This window comes from Geotrypetes seraphini, chromosome 4 (assembly GCF_902459505.1).
Source record: "Geotrypetes seraphini chromosome 4, aGeoSer1.1, whole genome shotgun sequence".
Taxonomy (NCBI): Eukaryota; Metazoa; Chordata; class Amphibia; order Gymnophiona; family Dermophiidae; genus Geotrypetes; species Geotrypetes seraphini.
Genome location: NC_047087.1, coordinates 196255588 through 196271885, shown reverse-complemented (window position 1 = coordinate 196271885; position 16298 = coordinate 196255588). Strand labels below are relative to the sequence as shown.

At 44.2% G+C, this 16298-nt stretch overlaps 1 protein-coding gene across 2 annotated transcripts in view; it reads right to left on the bottom strand.

The window, feature by feature from the left end:
• Positions 1-16298, bottom strand: part of AIFM2 (apoptosis inducing factor mitochondria associated 2) — a 124849-nt gene that overhangs the window by 19793 nt on the left and 88758 nt on the right. For both annotated transcript variants that reach the window (XM_033943595.1, XM_033943594.1), the window contains exons 4-5: positions 5928-6047; positions 1773-1865 (exon numbers count right to left, since the gene is read on the bottom strand). In XM_033943595.1, coding sequence (XP_033799486.1) covers positions 1773-1865; positions 5928-6047 — 213 coding nt within the window. The remainder of the gene's footprint in view (positions 1-1772; positions 1866-5927; positions 6048-16298) is intronic.

The window sequence follows — 16298 nt, the reverse complement described above, 5'->3', positions numbered from 1 at the left end:
ATGCCTTTCAGCGCTATAGAAATAATAAATAGTAGTAGTAGTAGTATATGAACCGCTGAATGAGGTTGTATAACTACAAAAAGACGGTATACAAATTCAAATCCCTTTCCCCTTTTTGGACATCACCTTACATTGGGCAGAAGTTTTCAGCATATTGTCTACAAAGTAACCCAGATCTTTTTCTTGGGCACCAACCCTCAAGGTGGACCCTAACATCTAGTAACTATGATTTGGGTTATTCTTCCCAATGTGCAACACTTTGCATTTGTCCACATGAAATTTCATCTGCCACTTGGACACCCAGCCTTCCAATTTTCTAGGTCTGCCTGTCATTTTTCACAATCTGTATGCATTTTAACAACTTTGAATAGTTTATCTAATCTAATCTTCCATTTGTTAGTCACACATACCTATACAGGCTCAAGGTGACAGATCAAAGAGGAAGGGAAAGTTGTAGGAGAAGGGCGAATGGAGAAGCAAAAGGAAGGACATAGAAGTAGGGGGTGCTATACAAAAACTAAGACAGTTAATTGTCAGAGGTGAGTCTTCAGGTTTTTTCTGAATGTGATGTAGTTTGTCTCTTTCCCAATAGCTTTGGGTAGGTCATTCCAGGTTTTTACCCCAAGATAAGTTAGCATAGAGTGGAAAATTCGCTTGTAGTGAAGGTATTTTGTGGATGGCAGGTTTAGTTGGATTCTGTTAAGGATTCTTTTTGATGTTGACCAAACAGTAGAGAATAATTGGATGAGAGGGGGCTGCTGAGTTTCCGTATAGAATCTGGTGTAGGATGCATGACGATTTGAAAATTATTCAGGATGATATTGAGAGCCAATGTAGTTGCCTGATGAAGGTTGTGATTGAATCAAATTTCTTTAATTTGTAGATTAGTCTAAAGGCTGTGTTCTGGATGAGTTGCAAATTTAATCACCTCACTCGTCATTCCCATTTCCAGATCATTTATAAATAAGTTAAATAGCACCGGTCCCAGTGGCACTCCAGTATTTACATGGTGATCCGGGTTCCCACTTACGAACGTGTCTCAGGATATTCAAAGTTATAGTTTTTGGAAATCTTTTTGGGGTCAAGTTAGTAATTTGCTTGAGAATCCGGTAGCGCTTTCATATAATACGATATTATTTGGTACATCAATGAGGGCAAAGAGCCAAATATCTTCTAAAAACAATAAATTTTTACTCATAATGACAGGAGTTGCCATTCAACATATTACGAGAAATTGGAAAAATTATGATAGACTAAGTTATAGTTTTTGGTGGAATTCATTGTGCTATATTTTTAAAATGGAAAGAATATTGGCCATTCAGAAAGGACGTTTTAAAAAGTTTAATGATGTTTGGGAGCCATTAACAAAATATTGTACGGATTGATTATAACTAATTATTTATTTTTCCCCTTTTGTTTATTAAAGTACAGGGTGGGGGGGAGGGTGGGTTTATTTTAATGATATATAATAAAGTTACAGTGTTATTGATATTTATAATGGAGGGAGGGAGGGTATTTGATATGAATTAGTTTTTCCTGGATTAGTAAGTGATATTAAAGTGTATATGATTGTATTTTGTTACACTTGTTGAAAGTTTAAAAATGAATAAAGAATTTAAAAAAAATAAAAAAAGTTTGCTGTGAAGTCACTAGCACAGTTTTTGAAGCCACAAATTCATCCAACGAGCATGTAGCAGTCTTAAGGTACTAATAGTGGAGGAAAGATAGTAATAAGAGAAACTATGAAAAGTTATACATTTAATCTTTCATACCTCTTTATCAGGATAGTCTGTTTTAATCTCTGCTGCCATCTCAACTCCTGCAGTGCCACCTCCCACCACCACAATGTGCTTAGCCTTCTGCACCTTTACAGATAGGGGGGGAAAAAAGGATGTCAGAATAATCCACAGTTCTAGATAGTTTATTTATTTATTTATTTTTATTTATTCGATTTTTAGCCCGTCCTCCCAAAGGAGCCCAGAACGGGTTACAAAGTACATCCATAATAATCCAGACAGAGCAGAGATGACAGTTTACATAAATTACAATATAGACATGACAATAAAACATTTTAAAACAATATAGACATAAGAACATAAGAAACGCCTTCACCGGATCAGACCGAGGTCCATCTAGTCCGGCGATCCGCACACGCGGCGGCCCATTTAGGTACTCCTTTATGGAGACCCGGATTTAGACATAACCTGTTAGTGGAGAGGATGCAAATAAATGCACGTTGTTTCTAATATTTTTTTTCATGAGTTTTCTATCTGAAAGGTTCAGCATCAATCAGTGTATAATTTTACAATCAACCTCAAAATGTGAGTACATAAGAACATAAGAATTGCTATACTTGGACAGATCGAAGGTCCATCAAGCCCAGTATCCTGTTTCCAACAGTGGCTAACCCAGGTCCCAAGTACCTAGCTCAAGAGTGGGCAATTTCTGTCCTCGAGGGCAGGAATCCAGTCGGGTTTCCTCAATGAATATGCATGAGATCTATTTGCATGCATTGCTTTCAATGCATATTCATTGGGGAAATCCTGAAAACCCGACAGGATTCTGGACCTCGAGGACTGGACGGAGTTGCCCACCCCTGACCTAGCTAGATCCCAAGTAGTAGTTTAGGTTGTGTTTTAGGTGTCAGAAAAAATCACTTCAGTCCACTTACCATCACCATAAATAAATCATGATGGTATTCTAATCTTCTTTACTCTCTCGTAATGTCACATTCCTCAAATTCCCTGTTTTTTTTTTTGGTTGTTTTTTTGGGGGGGGGTTAACCACAAATCTATAGGGGGTTTGAGTTGACATTTCCACCATACAATCTCTGGTCTGAAATTACCATTTTCTTCGATTTCGTTCTGTAGCACTTAGGTCAACCCCTTCCTTCCATCTCCAAGTCATTTCTCCAGTATCCTCCTCTTTCTTTCCCTTGGCAATTCATAGCATGCCTTTTCTTCTGGAGTACTTGATCAACAGAAGATAATCTATACCAGAATTTTGAAGACAGCCTGTTTTTCAAGACTGGAGGTAGGACATGAAATCTCTCATATACATCGGCATGATAACCTTCTCTGATCTGTTCGTGATCCCCTTCTTTATCATTCCTAGCATTCCAACATTCTCCCCACCCCCAGCTGATCTCCACCTGTACATTTAGGAATCTTCAGGCCATCGACCCTGACACTCTCTCCACCTCTGGTTCACCCCTTGTGCAGCCATTTCCAGAAGCTGGCTTGTGGAATTTGGTGTACGTGAGAAACAGCATGAGCAATGAACAATGAATCTCATTAAACTTCATTAGGGGGTGGAGGCTGGAATCTTATCTTGGTTTAAAGTGTGATAACTCAAATTCTGTTTACGACAGGAACACAGGATGAGGCATGATAGTTAATCACGTAGCATGTAAGGTGAAAACTTTGACCCAGTCCATCAGCTGTCTGAAAAGGGGATTCTCCAGCTGTGAGGAGTTGGTATTGCTGCAATCATGGTGAAGTTGTTCTAAATCATTTGTGCTTTGTATATTACCACTAAGCAATTTATGTAACGAATAAATTAGTGTAATAAGCATTACTTTGTGTATGTCTCTTTGTATGCCGTGAAGTGCTGACTACCTAACGAACTTGGCATTACACCCTCCTTTCTACCACTGTTACACAAGTCTATAAATGAGGTTGTCTCCTCCTATAACACCATTCTCTCCTTGCTCCCCCTACCCCACGCTCTGTAAGGCAAACCCCAGCCCTAGCTAAACTCTAAAATCCACTACTTACTCTCCTGCGCCAGGTCTGCTGAAGTGTGGTAGACCTGATCAATTTCAGGATTGTGTTTGTTAGGAGCTAGCTAGCTAAACTAAATGTGGACAAAGCAATGGGGATGGATGGTGTACATCTGAGAATACTGAAGGCATTTTGGGAAGCCCTGGTTGCTCACCTTTTCAATGCTTCTCTTGAATTGATAGTGTTACCAGAGGACTGGAGAAGGGTAGGTATAGTTCCTCTGCACAAAAGTGGAAGTAAGAAAGAAATAGGTTCCTACAGGCTAGCAAGTCCAACTTCTGTGGTAAGTAAATTAATTGAAATGCTTTTAAAACAGAGAATAGTGACATTTCTGGAATCCAGTGGATTACAGCAATGCTTCTCAACTTCTTCAAGCCAAATATCCCCCAAGTCTAATAAATATCAACTGAGTACCCCTGCCCAGGCTCCACCCCTGACTCCACCCCCATAATAGTACTAATTGTAATGCAATTTCTTCCATCCGTTTTTCATATACACACAATACAATCCTATATAATAAAACGCTAGCCGCGCATGCGCACTCCTATCTGCGTGTTCCGTATGTCTGTGGCTGCAGGAGTGCACATGTGCGCTTAACAGACCCCCATGCTCGCGGCAGCAGAAAACACTCCTTTGCCGGCTCCCCAATCGGTAAGGTTTTTTTGCCGGTCTGACCCTCCAATCCCTTCCCGACGTCTGATGGCTCACTTAGTCCTTTGCCGCCCCCCCTTCCCTTCCCGCGGTCCCGACTATGAACCTGGCGATTCCAGCAGCGTGTGCAGCAATCTACACACGCTGCTTCGAGCCCTTCTACTGCCCTGATTTGCTCTGCCGTGTCTCTGATGACATCATCAGAGATGCGGCAGAGCAAATCAGGGCAGTAGAAGGGCCCGAAGCAGCATGTGAAGACTGCTGCACACGCTGCTGGAATCGCCAGGTTCATAGTCGGGACCGCGGGAAGGGAAGGGGGAGGGTAAGGGACTAAGGGAGCCGGACAGACCGCGGGAAGAGAAAGGGGGGTAGAGGAAACGCTACTGCTGCTGCACAGGGAAGTGGTGTGGGGGGGAGGGAATGCTGATTTGGCTGCTGCACAGGGAAGTGGTGGGAGAGAAATGCTGCTGCATAGGAGGCAGGGAGAGAGACAGATAGATAGAAAGACAGACAGAAAGACAGCGGGAGGAAGGGAGACAGAAAGAAAAGAAGAAAGACACAGGGGCAAGGAGATACACAGAAAGACAGACAGACAAAGGGGGCCAGGGACAGAGACAGAAAGAAAGACAGCGGGAGGGAGAGAGAGAAAGAAATAAAGACAGACATATATTCTAGCACCCGTTAATGTAACGGGCTAAAATACTAGTCTTATTATAATAGACAAATATAGTGCAAAATACAGACAGCAGATATAAATTCTCAAAACCGACACTTTTCGAACACTAAATTGAAAATAAAATCTTTTTTCTTACCTTTGTTGTCTAGTGATTTCATGAGTCTCTGGTTGCACTTCCTTATGACTGCATCCAATTATCGGCAACGTGAACAACTTCTTCGGCCTGCTGCTTGCATTGGCTTTCCTTCAGACATCACTTCCTGGCTCCGTGACCTGGAAGTGACTTCAGAGGGAGCCAGGCTGGCGCGAACAACAGGCTAGAGTTGTTGCTCACGCTGGTGAAGATTTTAAAGCAGTATAGGGAGGCAAGGAAGGGAGGACACAAGTGTGTTGGGGGGGACAGAGATTTACCGGCACCGTGGCAGTCCACCCCACGCCCCCCTTACTACTCCTCTGCTCCATACCTTCTTAAACCTGTTATTTTAGCCTCTCTCACACTCGCTCAGAGGGCTTTTCAGCATCCCCCACCCCTTCTCTAGAGAAAAAAATACCTTCTTAATTTACCGTCAGGTTCATATCATGACCCTTCTTTTAGAAGTTCTTCTCTATTAAAATTCACTCCTGTGACTACTTGTGCTTTCATATCATTCAGTTATTTGAAAGAGTAACACCATTCTATATAAAAGGATGGAAACTTGTTATCTCTCTTCTTTTTAGGAAAAATATTCCCATTACATACCATTTTACCACAAACTCAAATTAGGTGAAGCCTTTGGAAAGCAGCAACCCCATATTACAAAAGTTGCTTCCAATCTTACCTCCTGTACTAGATCCTCATACACCTGTATGGCCTTTTCTGTGCTAACCAGCTGATTAAATTTACCCGGGAATGGCCCATCGCTTCCCGTCGCAAGAATAAGGTGCGAAAAATGAAGTTTCTGGAAAGGTAATAGATCAGCATGATAACAATAAGACATCTGTCCAAATTTTTATCATCAGAAAAAAAAATGCAGCAGGTAAAGCAGTAAAATGTAAATATTTATTGCCAGCATGCAATGAGTAATCAACAGCACCACAATCTGTGAATATTCTGATTTATTAACAGATGCAGGAGTTAATTCTGTAATAGGACACATGCACAGATTCTGGTACCTATTCTATTAAAAGTAGAAATCTATTTTATAATGCAGAAAGCTAGCACAAGTGGCAAAATACACACATACATTAAAGCGTGGTTGTAGGGTTACCAGACATCCGGAATTCCCCAGACATGTCTTCCTTTTGAGGACATGTCTGGGGGTCTGTCCGGGTTTTGAGAAGAAATCACATTGGAGGAAGGGAGGGCGGAGAGGGGTGTAATGGGGTAGGGAATAATGGAACTGGGCAGGCCTGGGGCAGGTCTAGGGCAGGTCTAGGGGTCTGGATTTTACTGGCATAAAATCTGGCAACCCTGCGCAATCATAAGCCCTATAGCTGGTATAAAATGACCACACTTAAGATGTACTGTACAGTATGTACGAATGTATGTAAGTTATAATATTCTAGAATTTATGCATGCACATGTGTGCTTTGCCCAAATTCTACCAGCGCCATACACATACCTTTCCACTAGTCAGTATTTTATAGAAAGAGAAAAATGAAGGCAGATAAGACCATAAGGTCTACACAGTCTGCCCATACATGCCATCTACTATCCCTTCCTTTCTCAGAGAACCAATGTACTTATCCCAAGTTGTCTTGAATTAATATACAGTTTTTATCGCCACCACCTCCACCAGAAGGCCATTCCAAGCATTTCTCACCCTTTCCGTGAAAAAGTATTTTCTGGAGGTTACTTCTGAATCTATCCTCTTTCATCTTCATCCTTTATGCTCTCATTCCAGAGTTTCCTCCAAAGTATACATATTGAGATCTTTAAGTTTGTCCCCTATGCCTTAGACGACCATCAACCATTAGTAACCTTCCTCTGGATCAACTCCATCCTGTTTATATCTTTTTGAAGGTGCAGTCTCCAGAATTGTACACAGTATTCTAAATGAGGTCTCACCAGAGTCTTATACAGGGACACCATTATCTCCTTTTTCCTTTTGGCCATTCTATAGCATGAAATGATTTTACAATTCTGATATGATCTTAAAATGTGTAGCCTGATATAGTTAATGTTGCTGGGGTTATGAATTTGAATTATTGCCTAACCCAATAGATCATTTATTCTGAGGGACTTAAATTAAAAATGATAATTCTGCTTGGAGTTAAAATCCTCTAATATAAAACCCTAAGCGCGCATGCACACTTACGATGCCGTGATGCGTGCTTCCGTGCTGCAAATGTGCACTGCCTGCCTTCTGCCCCGATCTCCGATGCCAGCTGACTTCCTGTGCTGCTGCTGCTGGAACGCCTCTTCTCACCCCCAGACCAGCAAACGCAGCAGCCGCGGGGCATTTGCTAGGCCGCCCCACTTCGATAATCCGCTAGCCTGAGGCTGCCCAGGCTAGCAGATGCTGGATAGGGGAAGCAGGGAAGGGGTGCTGCTGGACAGGGGGAGGTAAAAGGAAGGGGGAGGCCTGCTGCTTGACAGGGGGGAGGTAAAAGGAAGGAAGAAGGGCTACTGCTGGACAGGGGGAGCAGGCAAGGGGTGGTGGAGAAGGAAGGAAGGAAGGAGCCAAGGAGAGAGATAGAAAGACAAACACATCTATTCTAGCACCCGTTATTGTAACGGGCTTAAAGATTAGTGTTTTTATAATTCTGCTTGGAGTTAAGATAGTTTTATAATTATTAATTTGATGGATTTAAAAGTGAATTTCTGATGTGGTCTTTGAGCCAGCATAGCCATCTATTCAGAAAGGTATTAAATGCCCAATTCAATAGAACACAAAAGGAAGGACTGAGCCATCTGCCTTCAGAAAGTGTTAAGTCAAAAGACATGGGGCTAAATTCACTAAGCCCATCTTATCTTTCCGGTCCATGTCTGTTCCTATACAATCACTGGCCGGCCGATTGATTCACCATTAGTCTCCATGCAAATTAGTCCAATCGGACGCCCGCCCCTTACTGACCCCACGGATTGCAGAAGAGCAATCCTGACACATGCGCAGACCATCTTGTTTGCCGAACCCCAGATCTCTAAACTCTGCCTCAAATTGAAATCCTGCAAATGTGCCCTGGATCCATTCCCTTCCTACCTGTACGAGAATATTCCTGTGTAGGCCATCTCATCCCTTACTAGACTTATAAACTCTGCTCTACTATCGGGCCTATTCTCCACAGAAATGGACATATTGCCTTGTCCAACTGTATATGCAATCTAAATACTATCAATAATACCCCTCTGTATTACTTTTAATACTCTAAGGTAGAGACCAGTGGTAAGTGTTCTTTATCTAAACTTATCTCTGATGAATCAATTCTTATTCCAATAAGGGGAGTGGCCTCAGATCCCCGTGCATTGTCAACCAGTTAACTATACAGCCGCACTAGAAAGGGAAACAACCTCATCGGCCCTTCTCCCCTCCTGCCTGGCGTTCTGTTGAATCTATAAATCTGTAATCCAAAAAAAAACAAAAACCCAAAAACCTTAGCTCTGGCAGGGATAATTGTTCAAGTGTTCATATCTTTCTTGCTGTCCTTGCTGGTATGCTCCCGCCAATGTAAATGCTAGCTGGCATTTCGCTGTGCAGCTGCGTCAAAGCAGTGGACTCATCGGCAAATTTAATTACGCTCAATGCAGCCGCATTGAGGAAACAAGGGGATAACTTTCAGGCAAACACAATAACTTCCTGTGGGTTACAAGAAGACAAGAGGAACTGCTGTTTCCTCACTCCAGCGTGCAATGGGGTTGGGTGCCTGCGAGCAGAGGAGGGAAGATTTTTTTTCAAGAGCTGTGAAACTTTTTGCGAGCCCGTTTACTATCCCGTGTCCCAGGCTAGCCTACCCTTCCCTGGAGTGTGGTTTTAACCCGTGGGTTTAAAGCGGGGCTGCACTGCGGAGAAGGGTAGGCTAGCCTGGGACACGGGAGAGTAAAACAGGCTCGTGAAAAAGTTTCAGCTTGGGAGGCTGGGGAGGAGAACATGCCCTGAGAAGCGTGTGAGAGAGCAGAGGCTTTTTAAGAGCCAGCAACAGGGCGGCAAGAGCAGGGCTGCAGAAAGGCAGGAGAATTGGGGCTAATGCAACCAGGGTTAAAAGTTACCTGAGTGAGAAAAACAGGGTTTGAAGAAGATTTTAAAGGGTTTTTAAAGCAAAGAAAATCTGGAATGTAAGACCTGTTGGTGTTTTCCTATTTTGAAAAGTTTGGTTTGTGTATATTTTGTATTGGTGCAGTTTTGGTATTCTGTTGCTGATCTCCTGCACAGGTTTGCTGTCCTAGTGCAGAGATCAGCATCAGCTGCTTGAACATTCTAACTGTCAGATTTGACAGTTGGGAGGGTGACTTGGATCTGTGTGCAGGTAGTTTGGTTTCTGGGCCTTGTGAGAAGGTAATTATAGCTGGTTTTATTTAATTTTGAATAGGAATTGGAGGTTTTGGTTGAAGTTGAGGTTTGATTTATAGATTCTGGTATTTACTCAAGGGTGAAAACATTTCTTTCTGGCTGATATGAAGAATTGTTTTATCTGTGAAACTATTTGATGCTAGAAATAGTCTGTGAGAATCTTCTGGGAAGTGTTTTGAGAGATTCTCTGAGTGACAAATCTGTGATGCTGATTTTTGGAGATTTTTATGAGAGGTCCTGTGTGAGATTCCTGTGTAATGTTGTGAGAGAAATATTGGTGAAGCAAGGTTATGAACTGCTTTTGAAACCTGATTTCTAGAGAAATTTTCAGTCTCTGTGTAATAAGTCTGTGGTGCTGATTTCTGGAGAAGTCCTGGGACAGATTTCTGTGGAATATTGTGAGAGACTATTAGTGAAGCAAAGTTGTGAATCTGCCTTGGAAATCTTTTTCTGGGAATAATTTCTGTGAAGATTTTTGGGATTTGGGGAAAAGATTTATATGCATGAAATGTTTAGAAGATTTGTGATTATATGCATGAAATGTTTAGAGGATTTGAGATATAGGAAATTCTGGGGAGAGAAATAGTATAGGGAATATCAATTATCTGGTGGGGGGGGGGGTTTCTAGCTTAGAAAATATGTTAGGTATCCATGGGGTTTCTAGATGTAGGATAGGGTTTTCCCTTATTGATTTGGTTTTAGTTATAGTAGTAGGTTGGTTTCAAGAAGAGAGAGTCTACTAGCAACAGCGTGCCAACATGGTACCCCTACACAGAAAGGACAGAAAACATCCAATACACTAACCCGAGGAAAAAGGAGAATTCGGAGAAGATGGAGGCTGTAAGATAAATTATTTAAAGAAAGCGTTCTTAGACCCATCAGTTAGTTTTCCCTAGACAAAGGATTTTTAAAGAATAAATAATACTTATAAGAATTCCTGCATAGCAATTGCTGATGGTGAAACACAATTAAAGGCATCTAATATAATAAAATGGTAAGCCGCGCATGCGCACTTCATAAGCATGCGTCCGTTTTCTGTGAGCTGCAGCTAGGAAGTGCAAATGCGCGGCTCACCCCCTGCCCTCTCCGTCGCCTCTCGCCTCCAGCGGCGTGACAGTTTTCAAAGAGGCATGGGATTCTTTCAACGCGGAACCACCAGCCGTTAAAGCTCCTGGCGCTGACTCCCAACGGTGAAGGAGAGGCAAGGTAGAAGAAGATTTCCGCCGCCCCCCCCTTCCCTTACCACGGGCCCGACTGGCGATTTCAGCAGCGTGTCCAGCAGTCTTCACACGCTCCTTCGGGCCCTTCTACTGCCCTGATTTGCTCCGGACGTGCCAGAGTAAATCAGGCCAGTAGAAGGACCCGAAGCAGCGTGTGAAGACTGCTGGACACGCTGCTTGAATCGCCATGTGGGAAGGGAATGGAAGGGGGGGCCGCCAAAGGACTCAGGCCCGCGTTTGTAGTCGCCACTGTGGGAAGGGAAAGGAGGTAGAGGAAACAATAATTCTGCTGCACAGGGAACTGGTGTGGGGGGAGGGAAATGGAAGGGGGAGGGAATGTTGCTTTGGACAGACAGACAGAGGGAGGAAGGGAGATAGAAAGACACAGGGGCAGGTGCACAGGGAACTGGTGTGGTGGGAGGGAAATGGAGGGGGAGGGAATTCTGCTTTGGACACACAGACAGAGGAAGGAAGGGAGACAGAAAGACAAGAAGAAAGACACAGGGGCAGGTGCACAGGGAACTGGTATTGGGGGAGGGAAATGGAGGGGGAGGGAATGCTGCTTTGGACAGACAGACAGAGGGAGGAAGGGAGACAGAAAGACACAGGGGCAGGTGCACAGGGAACTGGTGTGGGGGGAGGGAAATGGAGGGGGAGGGAATGCTGCTTTGGACACACAGACAGAGGGAGGAAGGGAGACAAAGACAAGAAGAAAGACATTGGGGCAGGTGCACAGGGAACTGGTGTGGGGGAGGGAAATGGAGGGGGAGGAAATGCTGCTTTGGACAGACAGACAGAGGGAGGAAGGGAGACAGAAAGACAAGAAGAAAGACATTGGGGCAGGTGCACAGGGAACTGGTGTGGGGGAGGGAAATGGAGGGGGAGGAAATGCTGCTTTGGACAGACAGACAGAGGGAGGAAGGGAGACAGAAAGACAAGAAGAAAGACACAGGGGCAGGTGCACAGGGAACTGGTATGGGTGGAGGGAAAGGTGCTGCTGGACAGGGGGGAGGTAAAACAAAGGGAGAAGGGCTGCTGCTGCATAAGGAGAGCTGTGAAGGGGTGGTGGTGGACATAGGGGAGGTAAAAGGAAGGGAGAATGGACAGGGGGAGCAGGCAAGGGGTGGTGATAGACAGCCAAGGAAAAAGAAAGACAGAAAGAAAGAAAGCGGCTAAGGAGAGAGAGAGAGAGAGAAAAAGAAATAAAGATAGACACACACACATATATTCTAGCACCCGTTAATGTAACGGGCTATAAGACTAGTCAAATAATATTTTACTTGGACATTTAAAGAACTGATTAGAGGGGAAGAAGAATTTCATTGTCTACACTTGTTTTACAGCATTTGTTTATTAAATTTTATTTCTATTTAAATTTTGAATTCTTAGTGCTTCTTTATATCTATTTTGTTTATGGTTTTTAATTAACATTTTTATTTACAGGTTACATTACATTTTATTATTAAATATTTTTTTTAAATTCACTCCTTTCTCCTGGGAAAATGTATCAATTTAACTCTCGTTGTTCACGTCTACAAAATAAATCTTGTTTCAAGTCTGAGAAGGAGGGTGTTACACTAAGCAGGGAAGCAGAAAGGCAGGAGAATCGGGGCAGAGGAGGGTAGACTGAGAGCAGGAGATTCATTCGGGGCAGGCAGGAAATCAGGGCTTATAGTAGAGAAGCAGGGCAGTCGGAAAGGGCTTGAGCGACTGGTCCTCAGCAGTCGCTTGTTTGTGATCGGCCAGCCCAGTCGGTGTTGAAGGGTTTTGGTTAGTGAATCGCGTCCCTGCCTACTTTGCATGCCGTTCCCCTCATTTGCATGCGTGGATCGGAGAATGGTCGGCAGAGAGGTAAGTGAATTGGGCCTGAGTAAAATCAGGTTGCAAAGGGGTCGCAAACCGATCGGCACACAATTGGTTTGCTTTGTGAATCTAGAACATGGATAACAGTATGTAGATCAAACAAGAAGCCCTTCACACCAAATTCTTCTCTGGACTTATAATAGAAGCTCATTCGATCAGATGACCTCATCTGCCTAGAACAGAGGGAAACCACTCACAGATTCACACCTCACCCAGCAAGGACAGTAACAATACTCTGTATTGGGACAGCATGTTAAGCCATTGTAATTCAATCAACATCCAACTAGGAACAGAGAATGGATTTTATTTTAAGAACAGGTCTCAACCCTATAAATATGAAGCAAAATCCTGTCTCAGGAGGGAAGATGCTCACTTTACCTCTGGAACCAGCCTTTTTCAAGCTACAATTCTTCTCCCTGAATCATCATGCTGCTTCACCAAGCCATGCGGCCTCTGCTCCATTTTAAGGACTATTCACATTGTGAGTTAACTTTTTGAATCCAGATAAATTGTTCCTTCTGCTTTAGAAACATTTGTCTTGTGCAATCTTATTGTCTTTGCTCAAAAGGTCCCACCTATAACTGCCTACCTGCTTTTATATCTATATCTATATACAGTGGTACCTCGGTTTGCGAGTAACCCGGTTTGCGAGTGTTTTGCAAGACAAGCAAAACACTCGCAAACCGAGCACTGCCCCGATCAACAAGCACTTACACGGGATTCCTCTTCCGTCTTCCGGTCAGCCTTCTACATCGAGTGCCTTCCGCAGGTTGGAGGATCTCTGTCTGGGCCTGCGCGGCCGAGTGCTGACCCGCCTGCGCATTGAGTGTGACATGCACAGCGTCAATCATCGGCATTGTGCGTGTCGTGCGCGGCATGCGGGTGGGGCAGCGCTCGGCTGCGTGGGCTCGGGTGGGGGCTCTCCAGCATGCGAGGGGCATCCAACGTGGAGGGCTGGCCGGCGGATGGAGGAGGCATCCCTCTGAAGGCACTGCGAGGTTCTCCGGCAGCGGCTGGCATCCCCCCCCCCCCCCGAAGCGGCACTGTGGGGTTTTCTGGTGGCTGGCATCCCCCCCGAAGCGGCACTGTGGGGGTTTCTCCGGTGGCTGGAATCCTCCCCCCCCGAAGCGGCACTGTGGGGTTCTTCTTCAGATGACCCACGGAGGAGGCAGACGGAGGAGATGGCACTGCAGCACCTGGCACCCGACAAGTATAGACCCTGGGTTCTAGAACGAATCGTTGCTGTTTGTTTTGATAAACGAGCATTTTGGATTATGAGCATGCTCCTGGAATGGATTATGCTCGTAATCCAAGATTACCACTGTATATATATATCTACTATAATAAAACGCAAGCGCACATGTGCACTCCTACCTGCGTATTCCGTGATCCGTATGTCCATGGCAGGCAGGAGTGCGCATGCCCGCATAAAATGGTCCCTGCGGTCTTGCCGGCTCCCCCCTCACTCACAGTATATAATATAATTTCTTTGTCAGCACCCCTCCCCCCATCGCACCCGAACCCCCGTTGACCCTCCCATCCCTTCCCGCCGTCAGTCCTGCTCACTTCGTCCCTTGCCGCCCCCCCTTCCCTTCCCACAGTCCCGACAGACCTGCCAACTCAAGCAGCGTCCGCAGCACTCTACACACGCTGCTTCGGGGCCTTCTACTGTCCTGATTTGCTCTGCCGCATCTCTGATGATGTCATCAGGGACTAAGGGAGCTGGCCAGACTGCGGGAAGGGAAAGGGGGGTTAGGGGAAAACGCTGCTGCTGCACAGGGAAGTGGTGTGGGGGGAGGGAAATGGAGGGGGAGGGAATGCTGCTGCGGCTGCTGTACAGGGAAGTGGGGGGGAGGGAAATGCTGTTGCTGCTGCACAGAAAAATGGAGGGGGAGGGAAAGAAGGAAAGACAGACAGTGGGAGGGAGGGAGACAGAAGGAAAAGAAGAGACACAGGAGCAGGGAGAGATACAGAAATACAGACAGACAAAGGGGGCCAGGGAGAGAGAGAGACAGAAATAAAGAAAGACAGACAGACATATATTCTAGCACCCATTAATGTAAAGGGCTTAAATAATAGTGTGTGTATATATGTATGTATGTATGTATGTATATGTATGTGTATATATACATACAACTAGCAATTTTTCTGGAATACAATCGTAATAATCAATATTCTGGAATACAATCGTAATCTAGTTAAGTTTGGGGTTCTTATCAGTAAATTTCGACATTCGGACAGTTGCCTTATTTATATTGAAATTTTTAAAAATAATTTGAAAAAAAGTGATCCTGAATGAATGAAAATTTTGTCTATATAATCGTAAACGGAGTTTTTTTATAAACCTGTGATGATGTGTTGAGGGCTGGGTACTTGTGTAGTCCCAACCTCCCACAATTGAGGTTTATTTTTCTCCGTATTCTTATTATCGTTATGATTTTCTACATGTTTTCAGTGATGTCAATGCCTCTGTCGGATGCAGTTTGAATGAGCCTCTGCTTTTAACTATATTTCACAATACGTATAAATTATACATATATATATACATACATACATATATACACACACTATTATTTAAGCCCGTTACATTAACGGGTGCTTAGAATATATGTCTGTCTGTCTTTCTTTATTTCTGTCTCTCTCCCTCCCACTGTCTTTCTTTCTGTCTCTCTCTCTCCCTGGCCCCCTTTGTCTGTCTGTATTTCTGTGTCTCTCCCTGCTCCTGTGTCTCTTCTTTTCCTTCTGTCTCCCTCCCTCCCACTGTCTGTCTTTCCTTCTATCTCTCCCCCTCCATTTTTCTGTGCAGCAGCAACAGCATTTCCCTCCCCCCCAATTCCCTGTACAGCAGCCGCAGTAGCATTCCCTCCCCCCACACCACTTCCCTGTGCAGCAGCAGCGTTTTCCCCTACCCCCCCTTTCCCTTCCCGCAGTCTGGCCAGCTCCCTTAGTCCCTGATGACATCATCAGAGATGCGGCAGAGCAAATCAGGGCAGTAGAAGGCCCCGAAGCAGCGTGCTATTAATCAAGCGAGCTAACTTTTCCCAAATTAATAGTTCTTTATAATACATATTTCTCTAAGCTAGAGAGGGATTACATTAGGGATTTCTATTCCGCCATTACCTTGTGGTTAGAAGTTCATATGTAGTACTTGCAGGTGATGCAGGTGTTAGTTCGGTTTTATGAATAGAAGGGTTTTTATTTCTTTTTTGAAGGTTTTGTAGTCTGTGGTCGTGGTCAATAGGTTGTAGAGTTGTGGGTCAAGTTTTGCAGTTTGAGTGGCTAGGAGGTTGTCGTACAGTTTTTTTCTTTTGACGTTTTTGGTTGGAGGGTGTGTGAATGGTGCGTGGGTTCTCCTATGTCTGGTTGAGGTGGATTGAACTAGTCGATTGTTCCAATAGGTTGGGCTGTCTCCGTTTATTGCTTTAAATAGTAGGCAGTAAAATTTGAAGTGTATTCTCGCTTGTATTGGGAGCCAATGTGAGTCGTGGTATGCCTTTGTGATGTGGTCATATTTCTTCAGTGAGTAGACCAGTCTTAGGGCTGTGTTTTGTATTGTTTGTAATTGTTTTATCATTGTTGCTGTGCATGGGAGATATAATATGTTGCAGTAGACTATTAG